We start from the raw sequence: 19,280 nt of genomic DNA, 5'->3' as shown, positions 1-19,280 counted from the left end.
GGGCTGTGTGTGAGCTGTGAGGCCTGAGCAGCAGAGTGCAGAGAGAAGGGCTGTGTGAGCTGTGAGGCCTGAGCAGTAGAGTGCAGAGAGAAGGGCTGTGTGAGCTGTGAGGCCTGAGCAGTAGAGTGCAGAGAGAAGGGCTGTGTGAGCTGTGAGGCCTGAGCAGTAGAGTGTAGAGATGAGGGCTGTGTGTGAGAGCTGTGAGGCCTGAGTAGCAGAGTGCAGAGAGGAGGGCCGTGTGTGAGCTGTGAGGCCTGAGCAGCAGGGAGGAGGGCTGTGTGCGAGCTGTGAAGCCTGAGCAGCAGAGAGGAGGGCTGTGTGTGAGCTGTGAGGCCTGAGCAGCAGAGAGGAGGGCTGTGTGTGGGCTGTGAGGCCTGAGCAGCAGAGAGGAGGGCTGTGTGCGAGCTGTGAGGCCTGAGCAGCAGAGTGCAGAGAGGAGGGCTGTGTGTGAGCTGTAAGGCCTGAGCAACAGAGAGGAGGGCTGTGTGTGAGCTGTGAGGTCTGAGCAGCAGAGAGGAGGGCTGTGTGTGAGCTGTGAGGCCTGACCAGCAGAGGGCAGAGAGTAGGGCTGTGTGCGAGCTGTGAGGCCTGAGCAGCAGGGAAGAGGGCTGTGTGCGAGCTGTGAGGCCTGAGCAGCAGGGAAGAGGGCTGTGTGTGAGCTGTGAGGCCTGAGCAGCAGAGTGCCGAGCTGTGCGAGAGCTGTGAGGCATAAGTAGAGTGCAGAGAGGAGTTGTGTGTGAGCTTTGAGGTGTGAGCAGCAGAGTGCATAGAGGGTGGCTGTGTGAGAGGCCTGAGCAGCAGAGAGGAGGGCTGTGTGTGAGCTGTGAGGCCTGAGCAGCAGGGAAGAGGGCTGTGTGTGAGCTGTGTGGCCTGAGCAGCAGGGAAGAGGGCTGTGTGTGAGCTGTGTGGCCTGAGCAGCAGAGTGCAAAGAGGAGGGCTGTGTGTGAGCTGTAAGGCCTGAGCAACAGAGAGGAGGGCTGTGTGTGAGCTGTGAGGTCTGAGCAGCAGAGAGGAGGGCTGTGTGTGAGCTGTGAGGCCTGACCAGCAGAGGGCAGAGAGTAGGGCTGTGTGCGAGCTGTGTGGCCTGAGCAGCAGGGAAGAGGGCTGTGTGCGAGCTGTGAGGCCTGAGCAGCAGAGTGCAAAGAGGAGGGCTGTGTGTGAGCTGTAAGGCCTGAGCAACAGAGAGGAGGGCTGTGTGTGAGCTGTGAGGTCTGAGCAGCAGAGAGGAGGGCTGTGTGTGAGCTGTGAGGCCTGACCAGCAGAGGGCAGAGAGTAGGGCTGTGTGCGAGCTGTGAGGCCTGAGCAGCAGGGAAGAGGGCTGTGTGCGAGCTGTGAGGCCTGAGCAGCAGGGAAGAGGGCTGTGTGTGAGCTGTGAGGCCTGAGCAGCAGAGAGGAGGGCTGTGTGTGAGCTGTGAGGCCTGAGCAGCAGAGTGCCGAGCTGTGCGAGAGCTGTGAGGCATAAGTAGAGTGCAGAGAGGAGTTGTGTGTGAGCTTTGAGGTGTGAGCAGCAGAGTGCATAGAGGGTGGCTGTGTGAGAGGCCTGAGCAGGAGAGAGGAGGGCTGTGTGTGAGCTGTGAGGCCTGAGCAGCAGGGAAGAGGGCTGTGTGTGAGCTGTGAGGCCTGAGCAGCAGGGAAGAGGGCTGTGTGTGAGCTGTGAGGCCTGAGCAGCAGGGAAGAGGGCTGTGTGCGAGCTGTGAGGCCTGAGCAGCAGAGGGGAGGGCTGTGTGTGAGCTGTGAGGCCTGAGCAGCAGAGAGGAGGGCTGTGTGTGAGCTGTGAGGCCTGAGCAACAGAGAGGAGGGCTGTGTGTGAGATGTGAGGTCTGAGCAGCTGAGAGTAGGGCTGTGTGTGAGCTGTAAGGTCCAAGCAACAGAGAGGAGGGCTGTGTGTGAGCTGTGAGGCCTGAGCAACAGAGGAGGGCTGTGTGTGAGCTGTAAGGCCTGAGCAGCAGAGGGCAGAGAGTAGGGCTGTGTGTGAGCTGTGAGGCCTGAGCAGCAGAGTGCATAGAGGAGGGCTGTGTGTGAGCTGTGAGGCCTCAGCAGCAGAGTGCAGAGAGGAGGGCTGTGTGTGAGCTGTGAGGCCTGAGTAGCAGAGTGCAGAGAGGAGGGCTGTGTGTGAGCTGTGAGGCCTGAGTAGCAGAGTGCAGAGAGGAGGGCTGTGTGTGAGCTGTAAGGCCTGAGCAACAGAGAGGATGTCTGTGTGTGAGCTGTGAGGTCTGAGCAGCAGAGTAGGGCTGTGTGTGAGCTGTAAGGTCTGAGCAACAGAGAGGAGGGCTGTGTGTGAGCTGTGAGGCCTGAGCAGCAGAGGGCAGAGAGGAGGGCTGTGTGTGAGCTGTAAGGCCTGAGCAACAGAGAGGAAGGCTGTGTGTGAGCTGTGAGGTCTGAGCAGCAGAGAGTAGGGCTGTGTGTGAGCTGTAAGGTCCGAGCAACAGAGAGGAGGGCTGTGTGTGAGCTGTGAGGCCTGAGCAACAGAGAGGAGGGCTGTGTGTGAGCTGTGAGGCCTGAGCAACAGAGAGGAGGGCTGTGTGTGAGCTGTGAGGCCTGAGCAGCAGAGGGCAGAGAGTAGGGCTGTGTGTGAGCTGTGAGGCCTGAGCAGCAGAGTGTCGAGCTGTCCGAGAGCTGTGAGGCGTAAGTAGAGTGCAGAGAGAAGTTGTGTGTGAGCTTTGAGGCGTGAGCAGCAGAGTGCATAGAGTGCGACTGTGTGAGAGGCCTGAGCAGCAGAGAGGAGGGCTGTGTGTGAGCTGTGAGGCCTGAGCAGCAGAGTGCAGAGAAGAGGGCTGTGTGAGGCCTGAGCAGCAGAGTGCAGGGGGTGCTGTGTGTGAGGCCTGAGTAGCAGAGAGGAGGGCTGTGTGTGAGCTGTGAGGCCTGAGTAGCAGAGTGCATAGAGTGCGACTGTGTGAGAGGCCTGAGCAGCAGAGAGGAGGGCTGTGTGTGAGCTGTGAGGCCTGAGCAGCAGAGTGCAGAGAAGAGGGCTGTGTGAGGCCTGAGCAGCAGAGTGCAGGGGGTGCTGTGTGTGAGGCCTGAGTAGCAGAGAGGAGGGCTGTGTGTGAGCTGTGAGGCCTGAGTAGCAGAGTGCAGAGAGGAGGGCTGTGTGTGAGCTGTAAGGCCTGAGCAACAGAGAGGAGGGCTGTGTGTGAGCTGTGAGGTCTGAGCAGCTGGGAGTAGGGCTGTGTGTGAGCTGTAAGGTCCAAGCAACAGAGAGGAGGGCTGTGTGTGAGCTGTGAGGCCTGAGCAACAGAAGAGGGCTGTGTGTGAGCTGTAAGGCCTGAGCAGCAGAGGGCAGAGAGTAGGGCTGTGTGTGAGCTGTTAGGCCTGAGCAACAGAGAGGAGGGCTGTGTGTGAGCTGTGAGGCCTGAGCAGCAGAGTGCATAGAGGAGGGCTGTGTGTGAGCTGTGAGGCCTGAGTAGCAGAGTGCAGAGAGGAGGGGTGTGTGTGAGCTGCAAGGCCTGAGCAACAGAGAGGATGGCTGTGTGTGAGCTGTAAGGTCTGAGCAGCAGAGTAGGGCTGTGTGTGAGCTGTAAGGTCTGAGCAACAGAAAGGAGGGCTGTGTGTGAGTTGTGAGGCCTGAGCAACAGAGATGAGGGCTGTGTGTGAGCTGTGAGGCCTGAGCAGCAGAGTGCAGAGAGGAGGGCTGTGTGTGAGTTGTGAGGCCTGAGCAGCAGAGTGCAGAGAGGAGGGCTGTGTGTGAGCTGTGAGGCCTGAGCAGCAGAGTGCAGAGAGGAGGGCTGTGTGTGAGCTGTGAGACCTAAACAGCAGAGTGCCCTTTCTGCTAATGTAGATCGGACCAAGGCTGTGGAGTCGGGACAAAAATCTTCCGACTCATACTTCTCAGTTTATGAAACCACGACTCCCAACTCCAACTCAGACTCCTTAGCCTAATACTTAACAGGGCTGTGGATTTTGTACAAAAATCATCCGACTCCTCAGTTTATGAAATCAACGACTGACTCCGGGTGCCTAAAATTGCCCCGACTCCAACTCCACATCCCTGGATCGGACCAATTCTAAACTGAATATAAACTTGAATTACAGGGAACCAGAAGCAAACCTCGGATATACAGTGCTGCCCATAATTATTCATACCACTGGCAAATTTTGACTTCAAGTTACTTTTATTCAACTAGCAAGTAATTTGATGGGAAATTACATAGGTGTCTCCCAAAAGATAAGATGTACAAGAGTCATTGTGGAAAACAACATTTCTCAGCTTTTATTTACATTTGAGCAAAAAGGTGTCCAGTCCAAAATTATTCATACACTTCACACACTGTCACAGTCTGTGGGAAAATCCAAAATTCTAATCTATACCATTCCAAATAGTCCAAGCTGTTCTAAAGCATCCTAATTACCTTGATTAATTGGGAACAGCTGTTTTAATCAACTCAACAGGTGAAAAACAACAGCTCTCTGCAGTTGGTTTGTGGACAGTCATGGCTAAGACAAAGGAGCTCAGTGAGGACCTGTGGCTGCGCATTGTGGCTGCTCACAAGTCAGGAAAGGGCTACAAGGCCATTTCTAAATGTATTCAAGTTCCAGTGGTTACAGTGCAAAGTATTAAAAAAAATACAAGATGTTCCGCACTGTGGAAAATCTCAGAGGACGTGGTCGAAAACCAAAAGTGGCACCTGTGCTGACCAGGAGGATAATGAGGTGAAAAAGAATCCAAGGATCACCACCAAGGCCTTCCTAGTGAATCTGGGCTCTGCTGGTGGCAATGTCTCAAGGCAGACAATCCAACGGACACTGCACACTGGTGGGTTCCACAGATGCAGACCATGGAGGACGTCACTTCTCCAGATAAGGCACACAAAATCTTACTTGGCCTTTGAAAATGCCGATCTGGACAAAGAAGACGACTTCTGGTCTTTTGTGTTATGGTCAGACAAAACAAAAATTGAATTGTTTGGTCACAATGATGTTTCCTTCATTTGTCGTAAAAAAAGGAGAAGCCTTCAACCCAAGGAACCTCATCCTTACTGTCAAACATGGTGGTGGGAACCTAATGCTTTGGAGGTGTTTTTCAGCCAGTGGACCAGGGAACCTAATCACAGTAAACGGCAGCATGAAAAAAAGAATGCAGGAGTATTCTCAACGACACCATCAGGCAGTCTGCAGAGAAACTTGGCCTTGGGCACCAGTGGATATTTCAGCATGACAATGACCCAAAACACACAGCAGAAGTGGTGAAGAAATGGTTAGCAGACAACATTAACTTTTTTGGAGTGGCCCAGCCAGAGTCCTGAGTTGAATCCAATTGAGAATCTGTGGAGGGAGCTAAGGGCAAAAATACCAGTAGAGACATGCAAAAAGCTGGTCTGCAATTATAGGCAGCATTTGATTGCTGTAATAGCCAATAAAGGTTTTTCTATTAATTATTGTGAAGAGTATGAACAATTTTGGACTGGACACTTTTTGCTCAAATGAAAATAAAAGCTGAGATTTTTATTTTCCCTACAAGAACGCCTCTTGTACATATTCATATCTTTTGGGAGACACCTATGCCATTTCCCATAATAAAAAAAAAAAAAAAAAAAAAAAAACTTGCTGGTTGAATTTTTATTCATTTAACTATGTCAAAATTTGCCAGTGGTATGAATAATTATGGGCAGCACTGTATATCTACCCAAGAGTGAAGCCTCTGGATCCTAATAAAGGCTTCTTGGATCCTCGTCACAGGGCAATATGGAACCCAGCACGAGCATAGCTGTGATGAACCTGCGTGAGCACAGCCGCCCCTGCGCAGTACCACAAACAGCTCCGGCTTACTGCGCAGGTGCGGAAGAACTCACGCATGCGCAGTACAGCCGCACTAGTGTCTGAAGAGGCACGCAGCCCAGATCATCTTACAGACCAGATAGATTCCTTACCATCTGCAGAGCCATGGAAGGCAGAGCTGTTAAATTATAAAGCAAAAAAAAAAAAAAAAATACTGAAGCAAACCTGGGTCAGCTGTTCAGATCTACCAATCAAGTTTCGGCTGTTAATTTGTGGTGAGACTCATAAGGAGGTGGCCATATTTTTTCTATAAAATCATCTTAAGTCACTGAAGACTGCACTGTAAAATACTTTCCAAGAAGTCTGCCCCGCACAATACGGCTTTCAAGATCTTTGATTCCCCGAACATCAAAATAAATGAAACTGCATCTCAGCTGATTGCTCCCCATAAATAAATAGACTTAGATTTAAAAGGAACCCAAGGTGTGAGACCTATGGAAGCTGCCAAATATATTTCCTTTTAAACAATACCAGTTGCCTGGCTGTCCTGCTGATGTTTCTGGTCAGTTGGGTCTGAATCACACACATGGAACAAGCAGGCAGCTAATCTTGGCAGATTTGTCATAGACATCTGATTTGCATGCTTGCTAAAGTGACTTAAGGTGGCCATACACTTATAGATTTTCAGCAGATTCGACCATCAGATAGATTTCTGTCAGATGCCTGTCAAATCAAATCTGACAGGAATCTGACGTGTGCCACACACTAGGAACAGATTTCCAATAGATTTCAGAATGAAATCTTTTGGAAATCTATTGAAAAGCGATCTAAATGCATTATTGCACTATTAGATCCAATGCAACTCTATGGGTCATCAACCTGCTGCCAGCAGCAGATCGACCTAGATTTTCTGTCCTGTCAGATCGAATCCTACGAAATCAGCTGTATTTTGAAAGAATCGATTTACGATCAATTGATTCTTTGGAATTGATTGCTTAAATCGACCAGTGTATGGGCCCTTTATAGAGGTGAAGTGGAAGTAATTTATTGTATTTATAAAGCGCCAACATATTACGCAGCGCTGGATAATGCACACAACCTGATCATTTTTCCGAACTGACGATGTCATCTACCTAATCTGCCAAAATGTGTAAAGGGTGTTAGATATCTGTATTTTTTTTTATGTAATTATAAAGTCAGACCTGATCACCTGCCAGAGAGCTCGTGTACAACTCTCGCTATGCTAATAAAGATAACCCCCCCCAGCCTGAGTCTATTGTTCCATAGTGTGACTGCTCTTTTTGGAGGAGTCTGTCAAGTGGTCAGTATATCCAGTTACCCCTCAGACTAAATTTGCAGGCTCACACTGTCACACTGACTCCTGACCTGCCCAAAGGACAGACCCCTCTGATCAACGTCCGATCAGAGAGGGATCCATCTTTGCCACACATTGCACATCGATGCAAAGATGCCTGCTGGATGGTGGCTCTGCCTCTGACACAGGAGACCTGGGTTCAAATCTCACCTCGTCCTGTTCAATAAGCCAGCAGTTAAGAGACTTTGGGCAAGTCTCCCTAAAACTGCTACTGCCTACTGAGCGCACCCCATTGGCTGCGGCACTGGCATTTTGAGTCTGTCAAAGGGAAAAGCGAAATATAAGTGATGTCTTGTCTTCATTACCATCAGTAGGACTGAGGGCATCTCAGTTACCCTCATACAGTAACTGAGGGTACTCTGAGCACCTCATACTGGAACAAAGGCCACTGCAGACCACAGAGATGTAAAAAAAGGATAACTCACATCTGGTCAGAGCAATGATTATCTCTACAGACAGATGAGATCCCTATACACGGTGTACCAGTAACCAGAGTTCTGTACACTTCAAGTATCGCAGCAGCTGTATGCCCAAACTGCAGAGCTGCAACTTACTTCCCTGAGACTCTCTGCTGTCTGATTAGAGGCAGACAGTAAAAGAGGTTGGCAGCAGGAGAGCATCAATGCCACATCACAACCTGCCAACAGCCAGCATTCACCAAAGCCTGTATTATACAAAACAAGACAAGACAAATAACATTTATATTGCGCTTTTCTCCTTGCGGACTCAAAGCGCCAACACCTAATGTCACAGAACCTCATGCTGTAGCCCAATATCCAAGTCCCTGTACCCAATATCAGAATCCATGTACATTATACTCCAAATATCCAAGCCTATGTATACTGCTGTGCTGCACCCAAATTACCCAATAGCAAAAACATGTATATTGTATTATAATTATTCAGTACTTATATAGCGCCATCTTCTGCAGAGCTGTACAGGGTATATTGTCTTATCACCAACTGTCCCTCAGAGGAGCTCACAATCTAGTCCCTACCATAGCAGTGTTCTCCCCAGGCTCTTTTAGCCGGGTGCTCCACCCGGCTAGATTTGGTGACCACCCGGCTGTCATCGGCTCACCTCCTCACCTCCTCCTATGCTGTAAGCAGAGTTGCCCTGCATTTTCATCTCGCCCCACCCGGCTGGAAAAATTTTTTGGGGAGAACACTGCATAGTCATGTCTATGGATGTATCATAGTCTATACCATTTCCCATATATCACAGCCGATGTGTACTGTACCCCAAAAATCCAAGCCCTGTGTACTATACCCCAAATATCTGAGCCCATGCATACTGCGCCCCAAATACCCAAGCCCCTGTATACTGTACCCCCAAATATCACAACTTTTGTACCCAGTAGTAGAGCACATGTATCCTACACCCCAAATATCCAAGCACCTGTATACCGCACCCCCAAACGTCCCAGCCCAGGTATACCGCACCCCCAAACGTCCCAGCCCAGGTATACCGCACCCCCAACCGTCCCAGTCCAGGTATACCGCACCCCCAAACATCCCAGCCCAGGTATACCGCACCCCAAATGTCCCAGCCCAGGTATACCGCACCCCAAACGTCCCAGCCCAGGTATACCGCACCCCAAATGTCCCAGCCCAGGTATACCGCACCCCAAATGTCCCAGCCCAGGTATACCGCACCCCAAACGTCCCAGCCCAGGTATACTGCACCCCAAATGTCCCAGCCCAGGTATTCCGCACCCCAAATGTCCCAGCCCAGGTATACTGCACCCCAAACATCCCAGCCCAGGTATACCGCACCCCAAATGTCCCAGCCCAGGTATACCGCACCCCAAATGTCCCAGCCCAGGTATACCGCACCCCAAATGTCCCAGCCCAGGTATACCGCACCCCAAATGTCCCAGCCCAGGTATACCGCACCCCAAATGTCCCAGCCCAGGTATACCGCACCCCAAATGTCCCAGCCCAGGTATACCGCACCCCAAATGTCCCAGCCCAGGTATACCGCACCCCAAATGTCCCAGCCCAGGTATACCGCACCCCAAATGTCCCAGCCCAGGTATACCGCACCCCAAACGTCCCAGCCCAGGTATACCGCACCCCAAACGTCCCAGCCCAGGTATACAGCACCCCAAATGTCCCAGCCCAGGTATACCGCACCCCAAACATCCCCGCCCAGGTATACCGCACCCCAAATGTCCCAGCCCAGGTATACCGCACCCCAAATGTCCCAGCCCAGGTATACCGCACCCCAAACATCCCCGCCCAGGTATACTGCACCCCAAACGTCCCGGCCCAGGTATACCGCACCCCAAATGTCCCAGCCCATTTATAAATTAAAATTAATATAGCGCCTGTATAAAGCTCCCCATTATGCAATGCCTCATATATTGGAGCCCTCCAATACACAGAGTACTAGTCACTTACTCCCAATTATCAGCACTGCATAGAGCTGTGTCAGTATACACTGCACCCCACCCCCCAGCTGTCAGTTGGAATGGTCGTGCTGATTCTACTTAAAAGGACTAGATCACTTTAAATGTATGCTATTCTGTCGGGTATGCTAAAGTGTTGGAACACCGGTTCCCCACTGCTGCCCACGTGTCTCCCTCCCCCCTCACGCGCCCTCCGGTGTCCCGGGCGTCACCTGCTCTCTGACGGCCACCCTGAGCGGTGCCAGCTGCTCCTCCATGGCTGAGGCTGGGGCAGCGCTGCGGAAGGAGACGGGCGAGTGCTGTGCGGCGGCGGCTCGCGGCAGGGCGGAGTGCCGGCTGTGCTGCTGGCGGAGGGATCCGGACAGAGCGCTCAGCTGCGGCACCACAGAGCGGATGGATCTCAGCGCCAGCATCACACCTCGCTCACTGCATGATGAAATCTCTGCTGTGCCGCGCGCCGCAAAGTGCCGCCCCGTCCGCACTCTACGGCTGAGCCAAGCGCCACGCCCGCCATCTTGGAGGAGGGCAAAATGCCCATACTACTTCAGAGGGGACCCGAGACACAGCTATAAATATAATGGGGTGTTAATGTAACCCTGTCTCGTGTTCTGGAAGGTAAAAAGTAAAAAGAAACAACCTATTTCATTATCATCATTATCATTTGGTCTTTGGCCTGAAGCAGTCCCACATGATGGAGTTAACAGCAGGCTTTGATAATGTATCTGCTGCATAGATTAGCATCGTATTCTGACAGCAATGGGACTAGCTACAAACAGATATCTCTATCATGGGAAAAAAACTGCTGTTTAAGGTCTGGAAAAATGCAGTAGGAAGTAACTGGTAAAGGGGCTGCTGACTAGGGAAGTGATTTATTGAACATTACTTCATGACGGAGTTTTTGTGCACATAAGAACCCAATTTTGTTGCTGAGTAACAACAAGGGCCGGTATACAACACTGATGAAAATATATCAAGCAGGAAGGTAAGAGGTAGAGTGACCATACGTCCCGGATTACCTGGGACAGGTCCCGGATTCGGGGTCCCCTGTCCCAGGCTGGCTTGGGTCCCAGGAAACGTCCCAGTTTTAGATGCAGGACGTCCCGGCTGCGGGAGTATCTGACGTCAGTGTCCTGTCCTCCACCCCTCTGGTCCACCCTGCTGCTACTGCTCCCCTCCCTCCCTGTCTTCTGCCTGCATTGAATTGGCTAAAAGTGCATTCCCACCTCTGTCTGGCCCCGCCCCCCACTGTTTAATGTGCGTGTTGATGTCGCTGAGGCGTCACACGCAGCAGTGCAGCACACGAGTTGGAAGAGCTACGCGGAGGGAAGAAGAAAACAACCGTCGGGCCGTCACACCCAGACCAGCCTGGGCCGGAGCAGCAACCGCCCGCATTGACATGGCACCTGCTGCCTCATCGGCGTCCTCGTACACTGATTCTGACCTGCTAATGTTTGGAGGGGAGAGTGGGTGCGGCAACTAGACGAGATGACTAGGACGGTTTTCACCTCACTTGACAAAAATGTTGATATTGGGAGGGGGGAGGCTGGCTGGGCGGGCCCTGCCTACTTAAAAAAACAAGTGGTGGTGGTAAATTCACCAATGATTGAGGGGGGGGGGGGGGGTTAGACAAGGTAGAGTGGTGGTGGCTGGATGTTTAAAATGTAGGAAATAAATATGGCAGAGGCAGCCCCATATCGTTCTGGCTACAGTTCTCTTAAAGCTGAAGGCTTTGTAAAGACTATAGCATTTATTTGCCAAATCCCTGCATAAAAATTGGTGGTGGCTGGATAGTGTAATAATAGTTCTGTCTCTGACACAGGTTTCAAATCTCAGCTCTTCCTATTCACTCAGTAATCCAGCACCTCTTGGGCAAGACTCCCTAACATGGCTACTGAGTGCACTATAGTGGCTGCCTTACAAGAGCTTTGAGTCCTACAGGAGAAAAGCAGTATGCAAATACTGGAATTCTTCTTGTTAATTTAATAGGATCAGTTTGCCTAACTGTGTTTTGGGAGGAAACCCACTACCTTAGTCACCATTACATTAGTTAGCTCCGCCCATGTCATGTCCACGCCCATACCATAATACCCACGCCCATTTTTTGCCGCGGCGCTACCGCTCCACATACGCCTGTCCCAGGTTGGGATCTTAAAAATCTGGTCACTCTATAAGAGGTCAGTATAAGTTCGTCACAACAAAGGAGTTTAAAAGCACAATGAGGGAAAGAGGTGATAGGAGGTTAAAACCAAACCCTTTTTTGACATGAAATGATGCATCATTTTTTTTAAATAGCAATTATATATGTGTGAAGGTTTATAAATAAAAAAAAGTGTTTGAATATATATATATATATATATATATATATATATATATATATATATATATCATAATCCATGTCCTCCGCTCCCTTCTCCTCCTCTTCTTCCTCCACCTTCTTCTTCTTCTCCTTCTCCACCTTCTTCTTCTTTATGCACTCAATCTAGCTCTAGCTGGTTTTAGTCTTTTTCTTTTTTTTAGTGGCATCATACATGTTACATTGGCATGAGTAGCAGACGGATTAGCTGGTAGCAGAAAAGGCCATGTAACCTGGCGGTGGTACCACAGCAATATAACAAAATGCGGATGAGAAATTGGTGGCTGCAGACTAGGCCTTGGAACCTGGCGGTGGTACCACATCAACAATTCCAAGAAATTAGTATAACAGCAGAAGGAGGAGGAATTTGAGACAGCAGAGTAGGCTGCTATGACCCCTGGCGGTGGAAGCACAGCTGTAAAAACCTCAATAAAATACAAGGCAAAGTCCGCTCTACCTTTGAAACCAATCAGAGCAGAGCAGGAATCAGGTAACTCAGCCCCCAAATCAGGGGCATATCAATAGGGGCTGCAGCCCTTGCACCTGCACAAGCCCCCCCCCCCCCCCCCCCCCCCCCCCGTAGTCCGCTCGGGGCCGTTTTGGTCCCCCTCTGTAGCGTTTTGGTCCTCCTCTCTTTGGTTCCTCTCTATAACGTCAGAAACTAGAGAGAGAGAGAAACATCCGTGGTGGAGCGCAGGAAGTTATGTGTATCTGCTGCTGCCCGCTGCTGCACAGACGCTGATTGATGCTGGAGGTGAGCGCAGAGCAGAGAGCCCGGAGTGATGGAAGGGGGGGACTGTCCCCCCACCCGCCGATGTATGGACATGGCTTTCCCCTCATGCTGCGACCCCCGCCAACCCCCAAAACGGCCCTGAGTGGGGGGGGGGGGGTAAAGACAGTTTACTCTGTAGAGAGCAGCGGAAGATGTCGGCATTATATAAATATTAATAGTAAATGGGAATAGCGGAAAAGCTGGGCACTAAACCTTTCGTATAAAGTGGACAAGAAACAGCATAATAATCTTTACTGAAAAAACATTTCTTTGTTACAATTTATACAATTCCTGCAATAAATCAGCAGTGTGTCTACTTCCTGCTTTCATGAAAGCAGACATAAGGTTAACATCCTGTGTTTAAAAAAATAGCTGCTTTTAGGAGGACTATCTAAAACTTGTGATTAGTCACAGATGTGGGGGAATTAGACTCTCTAAATACACATAGAGTGCATTTCCCTGTTTTCCTTCTGTCCTGTGCAAGAGTTCAGGTCCAATGGAAATTGGGATCACATAGTAATGGCACTGGGTGAAATGCTCGGGGGACCTGATGACTGTTTCGTGTCTGCTGACACATTTATAAAGGCCTAGTCAGTGGAAACACAGAGTTGTCACAGAGTCTGCTCATTATTATTATCATTATTATTTATTGTATTTATAAAGCGCCAACATATTACGCAGCGCTGGACAATAAATATATACAATGATACAAGGATGACATACATAGGGTTATACACATAGAACAAAGTTATACATACAAATTGTACAAAATACATGATCATGCAATATGGGCTGGTTAGGTAGGCCCAGTAATACAAGTACAGGCTGTCATAGGACAGGAGCACATGATCCTGTAGATTACACTAGGGAACGGAGGACCCTGCCAGAGGCTTACAATCTAAAGGGAGGGGTGGAAACACTAGGTGGGGCTGTTAAATATTCCTTAGAGAGTTACTGTGTGGTAGGAGGTGGGTAGGCCATCATAAAAAGGTGGGTTTTAAGGGCTTGCTTGAATGTGTTGAAAGAGGGAGCAAGTCTGATGGGTCATTGCCTAGCAACAGGCTGTCATTGGGGGGGCAGAAATGTCCCAACAGCAGCAGCGGATCTAAGCAACAGCTTATGGAGATGCCACCAATTTCCAGCCTTTTTTTTTAATCTCTTCTTATTGCGTAGTTAGCTTCAGCATTAAGATCCAAGCTGATTTGCCGCACTCCCGCGACAGAACAAGGTATTTATCCCCCTGAAATTCTGGGACAATTGCTTCCTGGTAGAGGCAGAATTGTTCCTCTTCTCCAGTCGATCTCCGCCTCTCCCCGCCCCTCTCAGTCTTCTTTAACTAAAAGGGGCGGGGAGAAGCAGAGAACAGCGGAGATTGACTTGATAGGAGGAGTTCTGTCTTTACCGGGCACCAAAATCTGCGACTTTAAAAGTTGTGGAATTTCCCCCGTGATTTTAGGGGGATAAATACCTCATTCTGCTACGGGAGTGCGGCGAATCAACTTGGATCTGAATGCTAACGCTAACTGCGCAATAAAAAGAGATAAAAAAGGCTTCAGACTCTGTTTAAATGGAGATTCCACTACAGTATTTCCTTTCCTGATACCTATTACCTACCTAAATCTGATACCTCCCTAAATGCTAAACTCTCTTCCCTATGCCTAGCCCTAAGATTCCCTTTTACTGAAGCCTAACCCTAGCCTCTCTCCCAGCAGGGCTGCCATCAGAAATTTCTGGGCTCCATACGCGGCAAAATTACAGAGAGACGGTCGATCACTCAGAGAGAGTCGGAGCAATTTTGGGCACCTGGAGTCGGAGATGGAGTCGGTGGTTTCATAAACTGAGGAGTCGGGAGTTAAAGTCGAATGATTTTTGTACCAAATCCACAGGCCTAGTAAGTATTAGACTAAGGAGTTGAAGTTGAGGAGTCGGAGCCAATTTGGGTACCTGGAGTCGGAGGTTTCATAGACTGAGGAGTCGGAGTTGGAGTCGGATAATCTTTGTACCGACTTCACAGCCCTGGTAAAAACTGATCCGTGGTTCAGTTTTTAAAAGGCTCAGTTTTCCATCTGAGACCCTCCATTCCGTTAGCGCGCAGTCAATGCGACCCATCCGTTGGCACTGTACATAAAAATCGCAGAAGACCGACACAGATCTGTTTGAATGGACCAATGTGAATGGATCTATTGATTAACATTGAATCCGTTCACATCCATTCTCTTCCTTAACTTGCCTTTTTTAGGCCAATGTGAAATGGGTGTTACTTCTTCTAGTTTTCCCTAGTGCTCTAGTGCAGTGTTTTTCAACTGCTGTTCTTGCCTGGTGTGCCGTACGGCAGGGGTCCCCAACCACCGGGCCGCGGCAGATCTGGCCTCTCGCTCCTACCCTCCCCGCGGCCGCCGCTCCTGTTACCTTATCATGAGCGGGCGCCCGCTTGTCTGATTAGATTCCCCCGTAGCCGCTCTCCTCAGTGGCATCTATTACAGCAGCTCGCTCGGCGGCTGCTGTGATGAGCAGGAAGCGGTACAGCGGTTCCCATGGTAACGGCGATGCATATCGCCGCTACAGGAAGCCGCTGTACCGCTCATAAGGTAACAGGAGCGGAGGGGGGAGGGGCACTACCTACCCATACTAGGAAGCTATACTGGGCACTATACTAGCTATACTGGACACTATACTGGGGCACTACCTACCTATACTGGGCACTATACTAGCTATACTGGGCACTACCTACCTATACTGGGCACTATGCTAGCTATACTGGGCACTATACTAGCTATACTGGGCACCATACTGGACACTATGCTAGCTATACTGGGCACTATACTAGCTATCTGGGCACTATACTAGTTATACTGGGCACTACCTAGCTATACTGGGCACTATACTAGCTATACTGGGCACTTTACTGGCTATACTGGGGCACTACCTACCCATACTGGGCACTATACTGGGGCACTACCTATCCATACTGGGACTATACTAGCTATACTGGTCATTATACTAGCTATACTGGGGCACTATACTAGCTATACTGGGGTAACTATACTAGCCATACTGGGGCAACTAAACTCCCTATACTGGGGCAACTATGCTAGCTATGCAGCCGCACCCCAGACCCCCTCCCCCCCATAACCCGCTGCGCACGACACTGTCCACTAGGTCGCGCAAACACCTGCGCCCCCCCCGCCATTCCCAGGAGAAAAAATTGGTCAGAAAGTGTTCCCTGGGCCGGAAAAGGTTGAGGACCACTGCTCTAGAGATCCTCCCTTCCCCTTGGGACTATTGTACACTGATTCTGGTTGCAGCACTAAGCATAACAAATGTTATATTAGGGACTTAGCTTTTTGCGTATATATGCCATGAGGGTGTAATATTGGTATTTTTTCAAATGAAATTCTTGTCTTTCTTTATAAATACAATGGAAAAAAACAAATAAAATGTGTGATTTTATATACAGCAGTTTATTTTAAATCTATAGGAAAAATAGAAATGGATAGTGTGTTTTTCCTTATTTTTTTTCCTTATTTTCCCTTTAACCTCCTTGGTGGTATCCATGAGTCAGGCATCGGGTTGGAAAAAAGCAGCCAAGCGCGTTTATCCCGAGCATGACTCGTGGTAGCCGCCAGAAGCCTTGTACAGAGCATAGTCCGCAGTGAGCGTTTTAACTCACCTCCCACGGGACCCAGACGCCAGCAGCCATTCTCCTTCCCGTCCTCGGAGGCTCTGCATCTCTCGGGTGCGATCATCGTTTGTTGTCATGACAAGAGTCAGCGATCTCACTACAGGGTTACAGCACCACCTGGAGGACTGAGTGTGAACTGCAGGGCTGGATCCCAGGGAGGTGACTAACGTGCAGGGGTTGCTGCAGGCTGTCTAGCAGCATGATTTTTTCCCGGTTTTAGGGTCTAAAAGCATACGAAAAAATTGCAGCGCTTTTAGACACTAAAATCCAGAAAGACCCATACTGCCAAGGTGGTTAAACTGCATAGAAAAGAAAGTAATTACTAAAAAAAATATCATAAACAAGATATAGATTATTTACTGTAGGTGTGATAAGCAGTGATAAAGTTATTGGCACATGAATGGGAGGAGTGATGAAATATGAAAATTGCTCTGGTCCATAAGGGGAAAACAACCTGTATGAACAATCTATGACTGATTTGATATTTATGCTTCAACAGATTAAGGGCCCGTTTCCACTATCGCGAATCCGCATGCGTTGCCCGCATGCGGATTCGCACAGCCAATGCAAGTGGATGGGCCTGTTTCCACTTGTCAGCTTTGCTGTGCGTTTTTCTGTGCAGGATTTTTCTGCACGGCACAGCCCTCAGAATTCGCTTGCATGTGGAATGGAGGCGAATCGCACGCAATGTATTTAATAGGGAAATCGCATGCGTTTTCCCCATGCGTTTTTTTGCCGCGAATTTGCATGCGATTTCACATAGGTACCCATGTTAATTCACACAGGCAGTGACATGGTTAAAATCGCATCACCCTAACCTATGCGAAATCGCATGCGAAATCGCAGCAAAAAACGCATGCGGAATCGCACCCGCATGCGATTTCACCTGCGGTGATTCGCCGGCGATTCCGCAACGCAATAGTGGAAACGGGCCCGAAAGGTTTGTGAAACATTTTGGCAGCCTTCACACTTATCCATGCAAATTCTACATGCAATTTTGTGCTTTTTTGCGCATGCCCCATTCTGTTTTCTGCAATTCGTTACTTTGTATTTTTCTCTGTGAATTTGCATTTTTCTTCACTTTCCTGTATTGCAATTTTTGTTGTGCATACCAATGAGACTGTATCTGATTAACTTCAAATTCAGATGCAAATTTTCACACAAAAGTGCAAATATTTTTGCATTTCCATTGGCTTGCAATGAATGCAATTATCACACATCGCATGTGAAAAAAAGCAACACTGCATTTTAATACGAGATGCACAAAACGCACAGAAAAACTGAAAAACGCAGAACAAATGTGATGTCATTGAACTGCGTTAGATATGCAATGATCATAAAAACTCGATAATGCGTGATGTACGCCCTGCCAATGAGTGTGAACAGCGATTTGAGGTCCCTTCCAGAAATGTCTCCAAGGACCTGCACCATCCTTCTTAAGCTGGCCACTAACGGTCCAATTTCTAGCGAAAAATCGTTCGAGCGATCAGAAATTCTGATCGGATTGGTTGTAAATAATCTCCATTGGTGGACACAATCGATTATGAACGAGTGAAAGAAATGTCGCCCGAATGAATTTTCGTCGAACAAAAATTTGGATTTTCTTGGTGGTCGTGATAGATAGGAAGCAATGATTGGTTAGTTGATGGTGTAGTGAACGATTTTTCGTCCGATCAGAATTGCTGATCGCTCGAACGATTTTTCGCTAGAAATTGGACAGTTAGTGGCCACCTTAAGGGGGTATAACTGCTCTCACCAGCTACTATAAAAACTAACTGCTCCCACCATCCACCTCAGCAGTTACAACTGCCCTTCCTGCACACTTCCCTGAGAGAACCATACTGCAAGCCAATACCTGAGGCCTCCTGAGATTACTTCTTCTAGGATCGTCTGTGGAGCTGCGTAACATGGTGAGGCTTAACACTGGAGGTTCCCCGAAGACTAGAGCTAATGTTGGGATGACAGAAGGAACCCCCCAGCGAGGCAGAAGAAGGGGAAGTAGAAGGGGCGGTGTGGTAAGAACACCAACCACACGGCACAGAACACCAACCAAACGGCACAGAGCACCAACCACAGGACGCAGAACACCAACCACACGGCGCCGAACACAAACCACACGGCGTAGAACTCCAACGAAACGGCACAGAGCACCAACCACAGGGCGCAGGACACCAACCACACGGCGCAGAGCACCAACCAAACGGAGCAGAGCTCCAACCAAACAGCGCAGTGCCGGTGTGGTAAGAACAACAACCCAACGGCGCAGAACACCAACCAAACGGCACAGAGCCAGGGTGGTTAGCACACCAAGCACACGGCACAGAACACCAACCACATGGGTGAGACGAAACCGGAGGAAGGCAGTGAGCCAGAGAGACATCCAGTGGATTAAGTCCCAGTTCAACCCGAAAAGGGTGAAGACACCAACCACTAGGAGGCAGTGATGTACAACTTTGGCAAATGGACAAGTTCCTGCGGAGCCTCTGAATAAAATCAAGCATGCAGCATATCCTTCTTCTCTGTATTTTGTTATTATGGGTCTAATTTACTGAAATTCCCAAGCTACAGAATGCTACTGTGCATAGCCTGGCTTGGATGTGATCATCCGGTATTAGTGGTAAAAAATGTGCAACCTTCACCTGGGTTATATTAACCGGTTCAGCACTGCAGTGCCGAAAATCTCATGCATCCGAGGAACGTTCACCTCCCATTCATTCGCCAATAACTTTATCGCTACGTATCACAATTAATTGATCTATATCTTTTTTTTTTTTTCCGCCACTAATTAGGCTTTCTTTGGGTAGTACATTTTGCTAAGAATTATTTTTTTCTAAATCCATTTTAACAGGAAGATTAAGAAAGAAATGAAAAAAAAATCATTATTTCTCAGTTTTTGGCCATTATAGTTTGAAATTAATATACGCTACCGTAATTAAAACTCGTGTATTTTATTTGCCCATCTGTCCCGGTTATTAC

The 19,280-nt window shown here is 49.1% G+C and overlaps 1 protein-coding gene and 1 long non-coding RNA gene across 3 annotated transcripts in view; one reads left to right on the top strand and one right to left on the bottom strand.

The window, feature by feature from the left end:
* GARS1 (glycyl-tRNA synthetase 1) overlaps positions 1-9,948 on the bottom strand; it is an 81,922-nt gene extending 71,974 nt beyond the window's left edge. The window contains exon 1 of the mRNA XM_068235118.1: positions 9,710-9,948. Coding sequence (XP_068091219.1) covers positions 9,710-9,910 — 201 coding nt within the window. The 5' untranslated portion in view covers positions 9,911-9,948. The remainder of the gene's footprint in view (positions 1-9,709) is intronic.
* An 82-nt stretch (positions 9,949-10,030) lies between these two features.
* On the top strand, positions 10,031-18,811 carry LOC137519535 (uncharacterized). Of its 2 annotated transcripts, none has more exons than XR_011021002.1 (3): positions 10,031-10,112; positions 14,335-14,513; positions 18,102-18,811. It is a non-coding gene; the product is annotated as an uncharacterized lncRNA (long non-coding RNA). The 2 variants fall into 2 exon arrangements; XR_011021001.1 differs by lacking the exon at positions 10,031-10,112 and adding an exon at positions 10,392-10,479.
* The last annotated feature ends 469 nt before the right edge of the window (positions 18,812-19,280 follow it).

The sequence above is a fragment of the Hyperolius riggenbachi genome, chromosome 5, assembly GCF_040937935.1.
Source record: "Hyperolius riggenbachi isolate aHypRig1 chromosome 5, aHypRig1.pri, whole genome shotgun sequence".
Lineage (NCBI taxonomy): Eukaryota > Metazoa > Chordata > Amphibia > Anura > Hyperoliidae > Hyperolius > Hyperolius riggenbachi.
This window is presented reverse-complemented; position numbering and strand designations above follow the sequence as displayed.